At 37.4% G+C, this 20,000-nt stretch overlaps 1 protein-coding gene across 1 annotated transcript in view; it reads right to left on the bottom strand.

The window, feature by feature from the left end:
* The window catches only part of LOC145288327 (CD109 antigen-like), a 252,965-nt gene that overhangs the window by 174,658 nt on the left and 58,307 nt on the right, over nt 1–20,000 (bottom strand). The window contains exons 10-11 of the mRNA XM_080136322.1: nt 19,139–19,354; nt 13,135–13,305 (exon numbers count right to left, since the gene is read on the bottom strand). Coding sequence (XP_079992448.1) covers nt 13,135–13,305; nt 19,139–19,354 — 387 coding nt within the window. The remainder of the gene's footprint in view (nt 1–13,134; nt 13,306–19,138; nt 19,355–20,000) is intronic.

Here is a 20,000-nt window from a genome sequence, read left to right as displayed (position 1 = left end):
CAAAATACATTGTAGTCTACATTGCACTGTAGGGTATGCACTGTTGATTTTATAAAAAAAAATTTTTTAATTTTTATCTAATGGCTTGAATTAAAATGTAAAAGGCAACAATCAAATACCATGATTCATTTGTGCTCTAAACAGAAAAATTCATTTTGAATGCGCTCCTATCTTAACAAAGATTTTATACGCCAGGTCCTTCTGCTTGTGTGGTGATAAAATTTTTCAAATGCACTTGTGATGTTAGGTTGTATAAGGGTATTTTTCTTTATAACATTTTCACCCCAAAAAAGGTACATTGCCACTTTGATGTAGGGGATTACTATCAGGGGCATAATCTACAGGGGTACTATGTAGGGAGTTGGCCAGCAAAATGTCAGTTCACGTTACACTTGAACTTCTGCATGTCAGTACAGTTGGAGAAGCAGAGTCCCGGAAGGGAGTTCCAAAGTCTAGCAGTTCTGGGGAAGAAACTACTGGAGTAGAAGGCTCTCTTGTAACACTAAAGAGAGGCCACATCAGACCTGTAGGGTTGATGTGACGTTTCTTTTAGTTAAAAGTAATTTTTTTGTTCCCGGACGATGATCGGGTTGAAGTAATAAAAATTATTATTAATTTTTATTTGTGAATAAATTCTGAGCTAAGTCTGTTGTTGAAATAGCGGCGGCAAGAGTGCCTTTGTAGCGAAAAGTTGAATCACATTCTAGACATCAAAAGCGAAAAAGAATGCATAAAATATGTTAGCCAAAATACACAGGCGTTTGATCTCCAATGGCCGAAATCATAGTGTACATGAGCCGGAGGGGTGGGGATTTCACACCCGCAATTGGCAAAACTGAGCCAAAGTTGACCTGTGAATTTGACAAGTTGAAAAGTCGGGTTATTTTTGATCTAAGAGAAACACACGCAGTGACTCGGCATTATGTTTAGAACAAAGAAGAGGGGAAAAAAATGAATTGTCCGAAATTTCAAAACAATAAGATAACATATCGAGAATTGTCATTTGGTGAATCAGGTCGAACGAAAAAAGGGAATTTATGAAATATTTTTGCTCGGATGGGAAAATGTGTTGCCCGATAAGTTCAAAGCGACAAATGCATTCTTGGTCTTTTGACGTAAACAAAATGTCTGATATAATAAAATGGCCGACAACTAGAACTTAATTCAAAGATAAACTAAAATCCCTTTGAATTATCAAAGCGAAAAGTGAGATCAATAGATAATTTTAAAACAAATAAAATCGCGTGATTAGCTTTAAGTCAGAGGAAAAATAATTTTCCCGTATATGAAAAATTCCATTAGTAAGGGAGGAGTTAATTAATACAACGTGTAAGTTGGGCGTTAATAAGGGAGGAGTCAATTCAATTTTGGAAATGGACCAATGAAAAAGGGCCCTGTCGAAGTATAATCAACCAATGAGAAAAGGCCCCGTCGAATTATAATCAAGCAATTTGATTGGTCGATGACGAACATGGGTGTCGTCATCATTCCATAATTGTATTATAAAAGAAATGAAAAATCAGAGATTAAGTCAGTGAAGAACGGAGGAGAACAGAACAGAGTCAAAGAGAGATAAGTCTCGGCAGAATCACCTCTCTCTCTCTCTCTCCCCCTCGCTTGTTGCCTGATAACTCAACGCTTATAACGTGTCGATCACTTAACAAGAATTACGCAAAGTCCGCAATACCGACCAGGTATTTCAACAACAGAAGCTCAGTTGTAGAACTAACTGCTTGCTTGAATTAATTGTCAACTCTATGTATATGCTGTAAATACTTCTTTTATGAATTTCCGAAATATATATTATATTAACTAACCTCCGGAGTTTTGTTGCTGATGTGCGTTGATCCGTATATATGTACATTCTTTATTTGCCAAATGTGACCACGGTTAAGGTCACACGTGCAAGGTCACATCTGTGGATATTTCGTTATTTGCCATTTGTGACACCGTATCCGTCAACGAACACCCAGGATAACTAGACGATCCACGGAGGACAGGCCTTGAGGACCGAGCATCCGAGAAGAATCCCCAACGCGTTAACGAAGAACTCACTGGGTGACGCGACGTACTAACGGTTGGCAGACCTGGTTGCCCAGTCGACATATCATAACTGTACCGACCAGGGTGCAGATCATAACTGGGCAGCGATCAGGGGTCGAGGACGTGTAAAGGACACGTGTCAAGGTCACACTCTTACATCTAGGGATCTCTACTGTGAAAGGGTGGGATTTAGCTTGTCAGGTCTGTCGGGGGTATTTACGTCGAGGGGGTACAATTGCTTGCAGTTCGTCAGAGCATTCACCGTTAAAGTACTTGTAAAACAGGCAAAGGGATGGGACAGAGGCTGAAGCTTAGATGACAGTTCAGGACCTATTATGTTGGTGACTCTCTTTTGGACCTTGTGTAGGAGCAAGAGACTAGTAGCAGATGCACCAGCCCAAATATGACAACAATACTCAATACATGTGTGAATGGTGACCTTATAGAAGTACAGGATACTTTCGGGCGTTAGTATCTTTCTAGCACGGTAGAGAGAATCTACCTTCTTCACAGCGGTCCTGGCAATACTCTCAATGTAATTGTTTCAACTCATGTTTCCTGTGAACGTTAGGCCGAGGAGTTTAAAAGATGCACTTTCAGATAAAGAGTCTTTGGCCATTGCTATTGGTGGAAGAAAAGGTTTCCTGTAATTATTGAAGGAAACAAGTTTAGTCTTGGCAGCATTGAATGTGACCATCGATGTTTGTCCCAATTCCACTACAGATTGGATGTCATCCTCTAGTGCTTCTGCCATTTCTTTAGATATGTGTTCATTTGTTTTACTGTCGTGTCTGTTACAGAGTGTGGTGTCATCAGCGTATATACCCATCTCACAGACAATTTTGTCAGGGAGGTCATTTATGAATATTAGGAATAACAGAAGTCCAAGGATAGACCCTTGAGGCACTCCCACATTTATATCATATTGTTTAGATGTACGACCGTCGAGGACAACCTGGATTTTTCTCTTATCTAAGAAGGATTTAATTATGTCAAGTATTTTTCCAGTGATGCCGTATGATCTGATTTTCCCAAGAAGACCTTCATGCCATACCCTGTCAAAAGCCTTAGATATATCTAGAACTACCACTCTATCCTCCTCTGCTTTGTCCAGTGAATGGTATATACGTTCTGAGATTACAGTTAGCATGTCTGCTGTGGAATGGGCCTGCCTAAATCCATATTGTTGGTCGGTCAGAAGTTTAGTATCTGTAAGGTGATGGACTAGAGCTTGGTTAATTATGGACTCAAATATTTTGGCAAAAAGTGGGAGGAGGGTAATGGGGCGATAATTTTTGAATACTGGTACCACAAAAGCAGTTTTCCAACAGCTTGGAAAGCATGATTCATTAAGGCATTTTTGTGAAGTTTGGAGAGAACTGGAGCTACTTCGGCCGAGCACTTTTTTAATAGCACAGCCGGGATGAGATCAGGTCCACATGCTTCTGAAGTGTCAAGATTTTTTTATGATTTTAGCATGCACCTGAGAAGGGGTGATTTTCAGATCGTCTAGTGTGGCGTCTGTCCACAAAGGAAAGTCAGGCAGGGGGTGGTTAGCAGGGTCCAGTGTGGAGCTTGAGGCAAACCGACTGGAAAGCATGTTAGCCTTCTCGGTTGCTGAGCAAACACGCTCATGATTGTTGGATAGTGGGGGAATAGTTGACTGCCCATTATTTACTACACTGTTGTAGATTTTCCAGAAGTCACAGGTTCCTAATTTTTGTGCTTCGATGCGTTTTTTGGTGGTTTCGGTAAATTCTCTCTTAGCTGTCGCTATTTTTTTCTTACAGTTACTTCTGGCTTCTATATACTTCTATCTGTTTGAACTGGACTTATGTCGGTTAAATTTGTGGTACGCATGCTTGCCTTTGCGCTATGGAAGCTGTACAAGTTAAAGTGAACCATTGGGGAGAGTGGGGTTTGCTATAGAATTTGCGTGTGGGAACATGTGCTTCAATTGCCACTTTGAACCAATTCAGTGGTCTCATTTGTGCAATGTTCAGCAGGAAGTGAAAATATATTTTCAAAAGTCATGGGTTCCTAATTTCTGAGCTTTGATGCGTTTTTGGTGGTTTCAGTAAATTCTCTCTTAGCTGTTGCTATTTCTTCCTTACAGTTACTTCTGGCTTCTATATACTTCTGTCTGTTTGAACTGGACTTATGTCGGTTAAGTCTGCGGTATGCATGCTGCCTTTGAGCAATGGCAGTTGCGCAAGTCAAAGTAAACCATTGAGGAGAGTGGGGCTTGCTATAAAATTTCTGCATGGGGACATGTGCTTCTATTGCAGTTTTGAAGCATTCAGTGGTCTCATTTGCACACTGTTCAGCAGGAAGAGAAAATAATATTTGCGTAAAATGTTTATCGTAAACACAAAATTGTTTCCATATATATATATTTTTTTTTTTTTACACAGTGATCACCACTTATCAAGGCCCGGAAGCCACTCAGGGATAAGGGTTATTGAAAGTACATTACGTTAGTGTGGAGATTTGATGAAGTGTTTACTTAAGGGGGCGGTTCATTAGGAATTTGTTAACATTGGACTTGAAGACATCCAAGTTGTAGTCCGGTGGGAAGCAGGCAGACGGAACAGAGTTCCACAGGCGTGCAGTTCTAAGAAAGAAGCTTTGTTCATGGAATCCGTGTTTTGATTTAGGCACAGATATAGAGTGGGGGAAATTTTTCACAGTGGATTCAGCTAGACGGGTGTTTTTCGTGAAAGATTGGCGAGGGGGGACCAGAGATTGGAGTTCAGACGAGCACCTGCCATGGAAATGTTTGAACTGGACATGTCGGTTAAATCTGCGGTACGCTTTTGCACAATGACAACTGCACAAGTAGAAGTAAACTATTGGGGAGTGTGGGGCTTGCTATAAAATTTCCGCACAGGAACGTGCTTCAATTGCCGTTTTGAACTATTCAGTGGTCTCATTTGCGCACTGTTCAGCAGGAAGTGAAAAGATATTTCGCCATGGGGCATCTTCAATGAGATCCCTGATGGCTTCCCAGTCAGCCTTTTTATAATATCTCGTTGTTTTGCACAGTAGCTCTTTGGTTTTGGCTCAAGAGTGTAGGGCGATTTCAACCATTATCACTGCATGATCGGCATTCCCGAGTGGGCTGTGGCCATCTAGTAGTGAAGAGTGTTGTTCTTGCTGGTCTGGGAAACGGGTTGGAAATGTAACCATTTGTGATAGGGAATGAGATATAGAGAAACTATGTGTTGTGGTACCAACTGCGTCTGTGTAAGTAGAAAATCCAAGGCAGTTGCTGTGGTGGACATTGAAGTCACCAAATACATGTACTTGTGCACTAGTGTCAAGGGAAAGTGCTGTATCTATACTGTCAGAGATTTTGTTTATTAGGGTACAGTCCTGGGTCGAGGGAGAGCGGTAGAGAAAATAAAAGTGGCTAATGTTGTGTTGCATGTTAAGTCTAAAGCACATAAAGGCTTGATCGTCCAATTCTAGTTTTGTTTCTCTAGTCAAGGGGAAGGTATTACAAATATAGACTCCAAGCCCGTGCATATGTCTGTCAGTCCTTACGGCAGAGTGGGAGATATCCGGGCATGCTAAAATAGTTAGAGAGGATAGAGGAGTGTAGGTTAGTCTCACTTAGTGCTAAGATATCCGGGGTGTTTGTTAGGAGAAATGCTTCAACATCATTTAAATTAGTTCTAAGCCCACGGATGTTCGTAAATGCAAGCCTCAAGGGAGGAGGCAAATTGTTTGAGTTTTGTTCTGGTTTAAGTGTAATTTTAGATTGTACTGTCATTTTTTTAAGAGTTTCTGTTTAGGTAAGGAGTGCTGAACAAGTGGTTATGCAGAATACCAGACATGCAACACAAGTAGACCATCAGTTGACCTTCCATCTACTAGGATTGTGACCTGAGGAAAGCCCACCAGAGATGAGTGCAGGGTCCCTTTCCATGCACGACATGGCACTACAAACATCCCGATATTATTCAACTGTTGATGGAGCAACCGCTCTAAGCGTTACCAAAGTGTTAGGGTCCTGTAGTACCAGTCGGGAACAGCAACCAGGACTGTCAATCCGGTACCCTCAACCCATCAGACGATGGTCAACCTAATCTACTTGCACTGGCATTATGGCATTCAAGCACTTCCAAATGCCCAGTTTAAAGGGATGGGATGTGTTGGGAGCGGGGAAAATGGCGTTCATTGCCCTAGTCAGGAAACAAGATCGATCACTGAGAGTTTCTGTCGAAGTCATGTGATTCGACCTCTACACCTGGTTAATAGGCAGAGAAAGAGTATGGAAGCCAGACGAGAGACAGTGCCTATCTACTCCTTAAGCAGTTTAGGCTTGCAGACCGGTAATTTGTTTGAGTCACCAGCTCTAGGAAGGTTGTCATCCAAGACTGAAGAGGCCTCCCTCCCCTTAGGTTTAGTTTCCGAGTTTTCCTTTTCCTAGACGGATGACCTGGGAAGATCTATGGGTCCATCAGCACCGGGAGGGTTTGCCCCATGCTTGGGTCCTAAAGACCCCCCAATGCGTGTGTAATGTACGAGTGTTAGTGGCAGCTTGGGGAGTAGAGCTGATTGTTAGTTTTCAGGGGAGGATTAATCTGACAGAATACAGTAAAATTAATTGTTAAAATTTAGAGTGTTAAGTAAAGTTTTGTTAGAGAGAGAGAGAAAAAAATTTTTTTTAACATGCAGATCAGAGAGAGGCAGTCGTCTTGGAGGAAAAGTGTACATTGGATATACGTAGCAAGCCAGTAGGAGTGTTTGTACCGTAATGAGAGAAACTTAGTACATGGCGCGTAAGATTTCATAGTTAAAGACAGTCAATTAAGTCAGGCTCTAATCATTGTGTATCTATTGAGAAATAGTCCTAGTGATGTAGCTAAGCACACTGAATTTCAGTTACAGATATAATTGAAAATAAGACAAATTATATTCAGGAACGCCACATTCGCAATACAAACCAGTAATTGTAGATATATTACTTAAATAAATCTAATGTAGGAAATAAATCTGGAATACATTTTCTTTTATCGCTAGTTTTTTTTTTTTTGTTTTTTTTTTAATTCAATTTTCACCCCAAACAAGGCACAGTGTCACTTTGAAGCAGGGGGCTACTATCAGGGACTTAATTAGCAGGGCCATTATGAAGGGAGATGAGTAGAAAGATGTTTGTTAACATTACACTTGAACTTCTGCATATCAGTACAGTTGGGAAAGCAGAATCCCGGAAGGGAGTTCCAAGGACCTGCAGTTCTGGGGAAGAAACTATTGGAGTAAAAGGCTTTCTTGCACCTAGGGATCACTACTTTAAAGGGATGGGACTTACTAGCTTGTCGGGTTTGTCGGGGGTAGTTACGTCGGGGAGGTACAAGTGTTTGCAGTTCGTCAGAGCATTCACCATTAAAGTATTTGTAGAACAGGCAGAGGGATGCAACATCTCGTCGATGGGACAGAGGCTGAAGCCTAGTTGACAGTTCAGGACCTATCAGGTTGGTGACTCTCTTTGGAACCCTGTCCAGGAGCGAGAGACAAGCAGCAGATGCACCAGCCCAGATGTGACAACAGTACTCCATACATGGGCGAATGGTGGCCTTATAGAGGTACAGAATACTGTCAGGCGTAAGTAGTTTTCTAGCACGGTAGAGGGAGCCAACCTTCCTTGCAGCAGCCTTGGCAATGTTCTCAATGTATCTATTCCAGTTCATATTCCCTGTAAACGTTAGGCCGAGGAGTTTAAAAGAAGTACTTTCAGGCAATGTGTTCTTAGCCATTGCTATTGGTGGTAGAGAAGGTTTCTTGTAGTTATTGAAGGAAACAAGTTTAGTTTTGGCGGCATTGAATGTGACCATCCATTTTTGTCCCCATTCCATTACAGATTGGAGGTCATCCTCTAGTGTTTCTGCCATTTCCTTGGATATGTGTTCATTTGTTTTCCCCTCATATCTGACAGTGGTGTCATCGGCAAATATACCCATCTCTGAAACAATTTTATCAGGGAGGTCATTTATGAATATCAGGAATAATAGAGGTTCAAGGATAGACCCCTGAGGTACTCCCACATTTATATCATATTGTTTAGATGTACGACCGTCGAATTCAACTTAGATTTTTCTCTTACTTAAGAAGGATTTAATTACATTATGAATTCTTCCAGTGATTCCATATGATCTAATTTCCCTTAGAAGACCATCGTGTCATACCCTGTCAAAAGCCTTAGATATATCAAGGGCTACCGCTCTACCCTCCCCTGTTTTGTCCAATGAATGGTATATACGTTCAGAAACTACAGTAAGATATCTGCTGTTGAACGGGCTTGCCTGAATCCATATTGTTTGTCAGTCAGGAGTTCAGCAGCTGTTAGGTGGAGTATAGCAGGAGTGAAGCTGTTTAACTCATACGAGGGGGGTTAACGAATTTCATCTTAGGACTAGAGAGTTTGCAAAACAATAAAAATAAGACATAATAAATAAATATAAATAAAACAAAGAGAAAAACAAGAGAAACAAAATTTAACGAGGTAGCATACATTTCAGGAATTAAGATGAATTTTAAGAATTAGTACTTATCATTCGTTAGAGACACCTATTCTGTGTCTGTCTTGCTTGGCTGGATGAGAATTTGACCATGCACGTGTATATCTATTTATAGAGGAATATTCGTTACGCTCGTGCGTAAAAAGTTATTTTTAATTCATATTAACTTTGGTCAAAATTAGATTGTTCCTTTTTTAATCAGAAATTTTTTCGATTATCGATTTTTTATACTTATTGGAGGTATCCCAATTCAAAGCATATCTAAGAATTCTCCCACACCCATTAAGTATATTTGTGTGATATTTCAAAAAATTCGGCTAAGCCGTTTTGGAGTGCATAAGAAATTAACTCACACAGACATACACACAAACATATCTGTATTAGGCTCTGCGTTCAAGAGTTTTCCTTAATATTTCAGCCATTTTCATGGCTGCTATCTGTTGTATCTTCCAAGCCTTACTCCTGATTTCAATTTCTCCCATTTTTTTTTTGGAAGTTTTTCGGAATTGTTCCTAGTTGTTTATCTAGCCTTCCTTCATCACCCATCGAAAATCTACCATCTGGTAAGACTTTTCCTTTTTGTTGACTATCATCACATTTGGTCTCCTTGCTTGGATGGGTTTACCTGTTTGTACGTTCATGTCCCATAAAATTTTGTAATTTCCATTTTCAAGTCCTATTCCCCTGTCATTCCTTTTCACTTAGAGTCGGCCAGGTGCAATGCATTGTGCATTGTCATAAGTTTTCTGGTCTTTTGGTCGAGATGCCTCAGTTCTTCTTTGGTTCAGCCTATGAATGATCCAGAGTGTCTTACTAGTGATAATGTCCATATATTTATACTTTCAATAGATTCTTATTTTAGTTTCTAGGAGTTTTCTTCTTCTTAAGTATTCTATTCCAATTTCATCTTTCATTTCTGTTGCTTTGATCGTGTCTGCTTCCAGAATTCCCAAATATTTGTAGTTGTCATGCTTGCCTGGTGTCCTCATCTCCACTTGGTTCCTTTGGCTGTTCGATTCCTTTGGTTGCCACCAGTTTTCCTCTTGCACACTTTTCCATTCCGAATTCCACTCGGATATCCTGGCTGAAAATTCTGTTTGTGTTTATTAGCATCTCTAGAGTTAATTTTTTGTTTTTTGTTTTTGCGAACAGTTTCAGAGTGGCTATATACATTAGGTGCTTCATACTTTTGTCTATACTAGCAAACTTGCATCCGGTTTAGTATTTCCTTAGTATAATGTTAAGAGGCATCATAAAATTATTATCAAGAAAAATGCCTTGCTATATATATTTTTCTGAAGGAAAACTTATTGGTTTCTGATGAGTCCATAGAAAAAAAATAGTTTGTAAAAGTGTACTAATGTTTTTAAAAGATGTTTATTTATATATATTTTTATTCAATTTTCAGAAAGATGGTTAGTAACGTTTATTTATATATATTTTATTCAATTTTCAACCCAAACAAGACACAGTGCCACTTTGAAGTAGGGGTGGACTACTGTTGGGGACATAAGTTGCAGGAATATTATGAAGGGAGATGAGTAGCAAGATGTCTGTTCACATTACACTTGAACTTCTGCATGTCAGTACAGTTGGGAAAGCAGAATTCCGGAAGGTCGTTCCAAAGTATATATATATATATATATATATATATATATATATATATATATATATATATATATATATATATATATATATATATAGTAAGTTATGGCGATTAAGCTACACTGAATATTCCACGTTTCATCTACTCTAGGATTCTTCAGGCTTATGCGTGAATTTTGTGGTCGTCTCACATTTTTATATACGAGTTCTTTGTTAGCCAATCAGCTTTCTAGTATCCACCGAAATCTTCCTAATCAACCAATGAGCAGGCACTTACAGGACAAAGGCCCATTTGACCTCCGGTTGACACCGTTCCTTTGTGTTTGCTATTTAGCTTAGATATCTAGTGTCTTGACCTGTTTTAATTCTAGGTTAAGTTTCATTTTTATGTTAGTTTATATATATATATATATATATATATATATATATATATATATATATGTATATATATGTGTGTGATATTTTATGTATATGCATGTTTATTTATTTATTTATTTATTTTATTTGTTTATTTTCTATTGTTATTGTTAGTTTTAAAATTATTTTGTATCTCTATCCTAGTGTAAATTGTATCCTGTGAACACAGTTGTTCACTTTTTCTCTACTACAGTTTAATAAATGTTGAGTTTCTTTAAAGTATAGGATAGCAAATTTATCGTGAAGACATAATCTACATGGATCGTCTAGGTCTCTACATATATTTGCTTGTCTTACTATTTTCCATTTGACTACCAGCGAACGTCCGCTTTCCTTGAGTTCCCAGTATTTGTTTGCTAGCGTTATTTTCATACGGTGTTTTTAATTATTGAATGTACTTTTATGATCATAATATCGAGTTTTGAAATCTAAGGAAGTCATACCTATGTAAGAGAAATAGCGAACAACTGTGTTCACAGGATAAAATTTACTCTAGGATAGAGATATCAAATAATTTTAAAATTAACAATAACAATAGAAAATAAACAAATAAAATAAATAAATAAGCATGCATATACATAAAATATCACACACACACACACACACACACACACATACATACATATATATATATATATATATATATATATATATATATATATATATATATATATATATATATATATATACAGAGTGTCCACAAAGTCTGGCTACATAATCTACATGGTGCCCACAAAGTCTGGCTGAATAATCTACAGGGTGTCCACAAAGTCTGGCTACATTAAGTAGTTAGACTTTGTGGACACCCTGTATATATAAACTAACATATAAAAAAAAAACTTAACCTAGAATTAAAATAGGTCAAGACACTAGATATGTAGGCTAAATAGCAAACACAAAGGAATGGTGTCAACCAGAGGTCAAATGGGCCTTTGTCCTGTAAGTGCCTGCTCATTGGCTGATTAGGAAGGGTGCAGTGGATACTAGAAAGCTGATTAGCTAACAAAAAACTCAATAGAAGGTGCGTATATAAAAACGCGAGACAACCACAAAATTTGCGCATAAGCCTGAAGAATCCTAGAGTGGATGAAACACGGAATATTCAGTGTAGCTTAATCACCGTATATATTTTATAACTTACTAACTTTTAGCTCTATCTATGTATTGAGCACTTCTGAAGTAAATACTTAAAGTTTATGCATAAATTTATACGTTCGTATATTAATTTATGTGAGTAAATGAAGTAGTTATATATATATTGGCTGAAGAGAGCTTGATAAGGATACCTTAAACGGGCCTTATTATCGGGCTTGAAACCGACGGTACCAATGATCTGTCTCAACTAACAACTTTCTGTACACAAAATATAAATATAAAAATATATATATATATATATATACAGGGTGGCCGAAAAGTCCCAGGACACTCTATTTTTAATATTTTAATGCTGTTAAATATGATTGATTTTAATATTCTAATGTTGTTAAAACAATTTATTTCATTTATTTTTTCAGGTTATGGCTGACATCAGTGTATTCACTGTTGAGGAGCGCTTAATTGCTGCTGTTTTATTAAAAATACATGTATAGTGTCCTGGGACTTTTCGGCCACCCTGTATATATATATATATATATATATATATTAATCCAGGTAAGGTTTGTATGTAGAGGGCAAAAATCCAGAGAATCTTTACTGCGCTTAGAGATCAAAGCAAATATAGGTATTTACACATAATAAATTTTTGGATCTCTTGTAGCAGATGTCTTCTAGATTTCTACTTTCGCTTTTCTCACCCACATGCCCCTATCCCCGTTTCATAACAGTGGGCCAACGTCAGTGGACTTGTTTTTTTGTTTTGTTTTTTGCTTTTCTACAAAAATGGCCATTAACAATGTTTTTTTTTATGTTTAACATATTTTAAACTGATATCGATTATTGGACAGAAAAAATAACGAAATTAAAACAAATCATTTTTCTTATTTGGAATTATTTAATCAAGTAAAAATTGCATTTTTTATTTAATTACTAAAGTTAAAAAGTGTTTTCCTTTTTCATAGTATTTTCTAAATTACATTCAGTTTTTACGAGATTTTTATTTGTGAGATAATTTGCTGGAATAACTTTTTAAATTTAGTAATCAGGTAAAAAATTAAATTTTTATTTGATTAAATAATTCGAATTAAATGAATTTTGTTTTAATTTAATGATTTTTATTATGCAATAATTTCTATCAATTTAAAATATGTTTAACATTAAAAAAAAATCATTTTTAATGACCGTTTTGGTAGGAAAAAAAACACAAGTACACTGATATCTGTTCGCTGCTACGAATTCGGAAAAGGGGCATGAAACCGAGAAAAGCGAAAGTAAAAATCAGGGAGACATCTGCTACAGAAGAACCATATTTTTATTTACTTATATGTCTGAATAAATAAAATTTGCCTAATGAAATCATCAGGCTTATTGACTTTATTGGCTGATAATTTACAAGCCCCCCACCCCCACCCCAACATCGATAGAACCTATTATATGTAGTTGTACTTACGATAACATTAGTAAGATTCGATAGTGGTATGGGCACGACAACAGTACCAACCAAAGTGGCACAGTGTACTGACCATGTCCGTGTATGAGGGTTAACAAACGTCACGTTTAAGGATCCTTGAGACTCCGAAGGGGAAAGGTAGTGCATCCGATACAGTGGACGGACAGCCAGCTGAAAAATAATATAGATATAGATATCATTAAATCAAAAAAATGAAACGAAAAATAAAAGAAGTGATTCATTAGAGGACGCATCATCATCATCATCATCATCATCATCATCATCATGTTTGTTTTACATACTATTGCTAATATGTATTGGACGTACTTGCAGAAATTGACTTCAAAACTAACTCTGGCCATGTCTTTATTCATCCCTCTTACTCTCAAATACGTCATCATGATTTTCTCCCATTTTTTCCATGACCTTCTCTTGCCAACTGACCTTGCTACCTCAACTGTTCTACGTCTATTAACACAATCACGCTCATTGCATCATCAGCAGCATCACCATCATCATAATGCACAGGATAATGCAGTTTCAGAATAAATATGCTTATAAGTCTAACAAGAAACATAGACACACAGACAGACAAACAGATAAATTAAAAGATAAACAGGCAAGCACAAACAAGCAGTCCACTAAAAACAAACAGACAAACAAACAGACAGACAAACAAACAAACAAACAAAAAAATAAACAAATCAAACAAACAACTCACAAACAAACAGACAGATATGTTTCGGTGCTACATTAAATTTGATCTCACGATTACGTTGCAAAATCTGATAGTAAGAAAACATTAAATTTGATCTCACAAAACACAAAAACGTTGCAAAATCTGATGTTATTAACGAAATATTTGGATGAATTCTAATCAATATAAAACGATACAAAGAAGAATGAGTTTATAAAATTGATGGCATTACTTCGGGATTATGTTCTATATGTGTAATTAATAACAAAAAAATGACCTTATAAACAAAGGCTGAAAGCAACTGACTTGTTATAAGCCACACATCATCATGAGTCACATCCTTTGCTTGGTGCGGATTACGAGATAACGTAACTTATTTTTCGACATTCCTTCCGATCCAGAGCAAGTTGGTTGACGGACGCCCAATTATTAAGAAATGTCCAATCAAAAACATTTTCTCTCCATCTTCGCCTTGGCTTTCCTTTACTTATTTTGCCTTCTAACATAACCTCAAAGTATAACAGGCCGATGGTTGATCGTTTGACATGGCCAAAAGGTTTAAGGATTTTACTTTTGATTTTATTAAATAGAGGGGGTAGGGAAGTAATTTGTACGAAGGGTGGATATTGAGGAGGGGGGTCGATCAGGCAATGTCCCGTAATGAAATGCATTACGTGATTTTGAAACACCTCAATGCGATTGACTAGTTGTTTAGTTCATGTGATACAATCAAGTCCATATCAAACTACTGGAAGGACATAAATTAAATAAACTTTTACTTCAACAGTTATCGGCATCCTTTTTGATTTTAGAATGGTGCCGTGTTTCTGGAAAGCCGCATAACTCAGCCCGATTCTGTGTTTCCATGTCGTCTTATGATTAATGGAGAAAGTCACTTTATGTCCAAATAAATGAATTGACTGACCTGTTGGATGGGTTTACTGTGAATAGTGACGTTTAGGTTAAACTGTGATTTAGCTGTACACATACATTCTGTTTTTTCTAGCTTTATTTCTAATTCTATCTCTTTTGCATACTTTGCTAATACATTAAAAAAAATTAAAGTTTATGTGTGCATTCATTAACAACAACGATGTAATTAGCGTAGGAAAGGCTGGAGAGGATTTGTCCACCTATAGAAAAGCCGCTTTGGCAAGTCTCTTCTGTCTTAAGCATAACAGCAGCTAGTGCAACACAGAACGGGATTGCTGAAAGCATATCTCCTTGCCTGACACCCTTTTTGATGTTTACGAAGTGACTAAACCCAAGGTCAGTTTTTATAAAAGCCTGTGATCCGTCGTAAAGTGATTTTAGAAGATGAATGTAGTTTACACATACTGCTCAGCATTCGTTATTGAAAACATCTAATGAAGATAATAAGTGTGTGATAGTTCACTGTTATTTCTACATATGACATATACAAGCAGTACTCCTGTGATTGAGTCACGGATAAAATAAGCCTGGGCCTGGTGTTGCCATAACCACAAACAAAACCATGAAAAAAAATGGCACCAAATACAAAAGTCGTAGGGCTCAGAAAAAAAGATCTCATCATCGCAATCATCAGCAGATTCTTTGATAACAAACCAAGTTAGCATCCATATTATTTGGAGTCATTTTGTAATTCAAGCTGGTCCACTTGATCTGAAAAGCATATAAAGTTATTTGATAGAAAATATTACGTTTCTGAATTTTTTAGATGAGGATTGGGTATTTGTATTGTTTGGATTCTCCGGACTACTGTTCTCATCTTGAGTGTGATTTTCACAACGTTTCGGTCGATGTAACCTCTGAACTTTTTCAGGTGTACCTTGTCGAACATGGGAATGTTCTGTCGAACTCGGGAATTTGGATAGAATCTCAAACGGAACCTTTTATTTACATCATGGGAGTAGTGCGCTCTTGTTTTGTCAGCTATGAATGGATAGAGGTCCTGAGTAATTTGAAATTGTATTTTTTTTTCAGTCACCCACTCTGAGAATTGAACCATTAGAAAAAGGTCAGTTTTACAATAGATTTTTCTAAGTACTCCAACAACTGTGCCACAGGTCCTTGAGACAACATCGTGATGCTTAGAAAACTTTTTCTTCAAAATCACTAGATTCGGCATTAAATGACCTGAAAAGGGTTGGTATGCCGTAAAACAAATCAACCAAACCAAAAAACGACAGCCTCTAAGGTTTTCCTTGATTTTAGGTAATAACCAAAAGTCACATGGAGTAAGGTCTGGACTTTAGGGAGCTGTGGACTGATGCATTGGGATGGACTTCATGCAAATTTTCAACACCTGCAGTTCTTTGCGAATAATTGTGTGTACAGTTCCCACACTGACATCAAACTGTGTCTTTATATACATACGACGGTCCTTATCCATAAAATTTTGTATTTAGCCAATCAACTCTGGTGTCCTGACTTCCTTACTTCTCCCACACCTCTCATCATTTCACAAAGACTTCATGCCTTCCTTGAATCTCTTATGCCACTCAAAAACTTATGCTCAATTCATTCAAGAAAGTGCAAAAGCAGTTTGAAGCATTCCATACATTTCTGTGGCATTTTTTCCAAGTTGAAAACAATATTTTATGCAAGTCCAAGTGGCAATATGCCTTGTTTGGGGTGAATACGAGTATGTGGCGGAAATGAACAACAACATTAGGGAATTGATTATGTGGTGAAATTAATGGAGAAAGTGACTTACCTAAACGGGTCCGCCTCTATCTTTGCTGTCGGGTGACGGAATGAGGATAGGAAAGAGGAAAAAAGATCCTCGTTTGTAGAAGGCTCAGTAATATACATATGGTATAAAGTTTAATAGGAGGACAGAAAGTTGGAAGTACGAGGTGTGTTTTTTTGCTTTTTTTGCACAGCATACACCTCCAAACACCCGAGCAACGCCGGGCACCCCTGCTAGTATGGTATAAAGTTTAATAGGAGGACAGAAAGTTGGAAGTACGAGGTGTGTTTTTTTTTCCTTATTTTTTTGACAGTTGAGAGAGAGAACGGACAGTGGAAATTACAGTTGAACTTAATCGTAGGAAAGCAGGAGTTCGAACAAATATTTTTCTTCATTTAATATTTTTTCATTCAGAGTAAAAAAGAAAAGATGCACAATTTCTTGTATAAATCAGTGTCGAACTTATTTGGGCTTTAAATATTTTATGTTATTTTCAGTATTTGGTCATATTGCAAATACGAGTCTACTCGGAGGGTGGGGTATGTTCATGTCAGGTTGTCCTGACAAACCTTTCTGCAATCGACGATGGTGCTTAGTAGGTAATTCAAAATCTTCTATTCCTGGTATGTTTAGTATTTTGTGTCATTAGGTGAATTTTTAATTCGCTGCTGTATAGCAATTCTTATAAAATAAATAAGTGAATGGGCTGTAGTCCATGGCGATCCAAAGGCTTCCTCTTTTCTTATGCTAACACAGAGGGTGGCATTCCTTTCCATGGATTGTCCCAATAATCTTTCTTATAACGTTGGATGTTTTGCAAGGAAGTATCATATAAAATTTTTAATCATTTGCATAACTCAGTCGAGGATTGAACCCTGTTTTCTCTGCCCATTAGCAAACACTTTAAGCATTATGCAATATATTTGTATATAAAATGGTATTATTTGTACTTAGTAGCAGTTCTCACATAGGCCATTATCAGAGTTTACTAACTAATAATAACTGGTGGTGTTCCCTGGAGTCTGGGTAACAACAAGTTTCCCCAGATATCCAGTAATGATTTTACATTTCTCGCTGGTAACAACCATTTGTCTTCATTGGAATTTGGGTGACAATAAGCCTCTCCAAGTTTTCAGTACTCCTCGCACTCATACAGTGGAAATCTGGCTAGTGCTTTCTCTTCCTCGATCCTTCCATCCTCCTTGACACTTCACAACATTTATATTTATTTTATTTTTTAAAGGGGGGGGCACAGTTTTCTTGGGTTCAGGTAGTGTTCCTTCCACCTCCTGTTTTAATTCTATTCCAGATTCCATGTTTCTGGTTAGTGTTTGTAGTTTAGTTGGATTAGTTTTTGCAATCAAAAGTTTCCTTAAGGTTTCAATTGTTTTCATCTTTATTGTTTGCTGTATAGTCTTGATCCCATTTTTAGTTTTTTTATCAGGTTTTTATTATTATGTTTCATCTTTCTTATATACCCTGGAGCTGCTGACTATAACATGACTTTTTTTCAAGTTTAATGTACATAAATTCTTGTTGAGCTATACTTTTGTATAATTAAACCCTACCCAATTTCTACCATTTTTCTTTTTTTTACTCACGTTCACTCCCAACAAGACACATCGCCACTTGGACGTAAGGTACTACTACTTGGGACTATATCAAGTAAGATTAATAAGACGTTGGTTTACATTACATTTAAACTTCTGCATATCAGTAGAGTCAGAGAAGCAGGTAGCAGGAAGGGAATTTCAAAGTCTGGCTGTTCGATTAAAGAAGCTGTTAGAGTAGGAAGTTTTTTGGCATTTGAGTGAAGGGGTGTGATTTTGCTTCTAAGCAGGTTTGTCGAGGATATGTATGTCGAGGAGGCACAAATGCAGCACGTTCATCAGAGCACATTCCATTAAAATTTTTAAGACAGGCATAAAGATGCAACATTGAGGTGATGGGACAGGGGTTGGAGTTGAGTTGACAAAGTGGCACCTATTAGATTGAACTCTTTTCTGGACCCTATCCAAAAGGGAGAGACTAGTTGTAGATGCATCAGCCCAGACGTGGCAACAATACTCCATGCATGGGCAGATGGTGGTCGTGGTGGCATAGGATACTCTCAAGTGTTAGTAGTCTTCTAGCACAATAGAGAGAACCCACTTTCTTTGCTGCAGCCTTTGTAATGTCCTCAATGTATTTGTTCCAATTTTCTTGAATGTTAAGCCAAGAAGAATTTCCAGTTAGGGTGTTATTTGTCATGAATATCGATGGTTGGAGAAGCGTCTAGTAATTGTTAAAGGAGAGCAGTTTAGTCTTACTAGCAATAAATGTTACCATCCATTTACGGGCTCATTCCACTATGATGCGGAGTTCATTACTGATCATCACGGTGTTGTCTCACCATCTACCTGACATTCATTAACCTTTATCCTAGACTTCTTACACAGGCCATTATTATCAGAGAGGAATCTCTGATAATAACCGGTGGTGTTCCATGGGTGACTTAAATAACACCCCTCGCCGCCTTACCTGATAAATGCATGAACGAACAAGACAGAATGAGTTATAAAATAAATGTCATTTTTACCCTTATGTTATAAGATGCCTTTACGAATTATACACGAATAATATGGAAATCTTACAGCGACTGTTTGGTGGAGTCCTTCTTTCTGTACCAATACATATGGTCGGATCACTGTGACGGGATAAGTATGTAATCTAATTACATGCTGTTGCGAGACAACATAGAAGTTAGTGCTCATGTCCTCGACAATGGCGTAGAATTCAAATTTTCTTTCTCTGTACGGTGGTTTTAGAAATCTGTCAAGCCGGAATTCGAACACATATGTGCCGTTGATCTGCAAAAGAAATTGTGAAATATTATAATAACAAAATTTAGAATTAATCTCTTTCTGCTCTAACTATTTATATTGCTTTCTGTTTTTCTCTCTTTCTCTATCTGTAGCTATAGTTTAAATAGTGTTACAACTGTGGTGATATTTCATTGTGCTTACAAAGGACTATTCCAATCTTTTTCTTCTTAACTTACTGTAACTTAGTACATATGAGCGCGACGGAGAGTATCAGCAGTAGCAGTGAATAAGTGCATATGCAAATTACGAAGTGTGCGCAAGAAGAAAAAGGGGAAAAAAAGAAAAATGGCCCGACCAGGTCGGAGAAGAAAGAAAGTCGAGGTTGAAGAAAATGGACGAGTAAAGTCAAAGACGAAAATTAGGCCAACTGTACCCAGCATGTGGTCGGAAGAAAAAGAAATGCGTGCTAGGCTACAATTGACATGTGGCAGTGAGGGCTTTTTAAGCAGTGCTGAAAGTAACGATAATACGGACTTTTGTTGGTGAGGAGGGGGATGCCGTCTCGAACTTTTATTTATTTCCTTGTTTGTATGTAACGGTGACGTTATTACTTTATTACATTCAAATGGTAATAAACAGAGAGAGAGGGGGAGAAATGAGAGTGATAGATACGGTGAAATACCATAAAAAT

Source organism: Euprymna scolopes, chromosome 2 (genome assembly GCF_053919585.1).
Source record: "Euprymna scolopes isolate OS-2025 chromosome 2, ASM5391958v1, whole genome shotgun sequence".
Lineage (NCBI taxonomy): Eukaryota > Metazoa > Mollusca > Cephalopoda > Sepiida > Sepiolidae > Euprymna > Euprymna scolopes.
The sequence above is the reverse complement of the archived record's forward strand: the minus strand, read 5'-3'. Positions and strand labels throughout refer to the sequence as shown.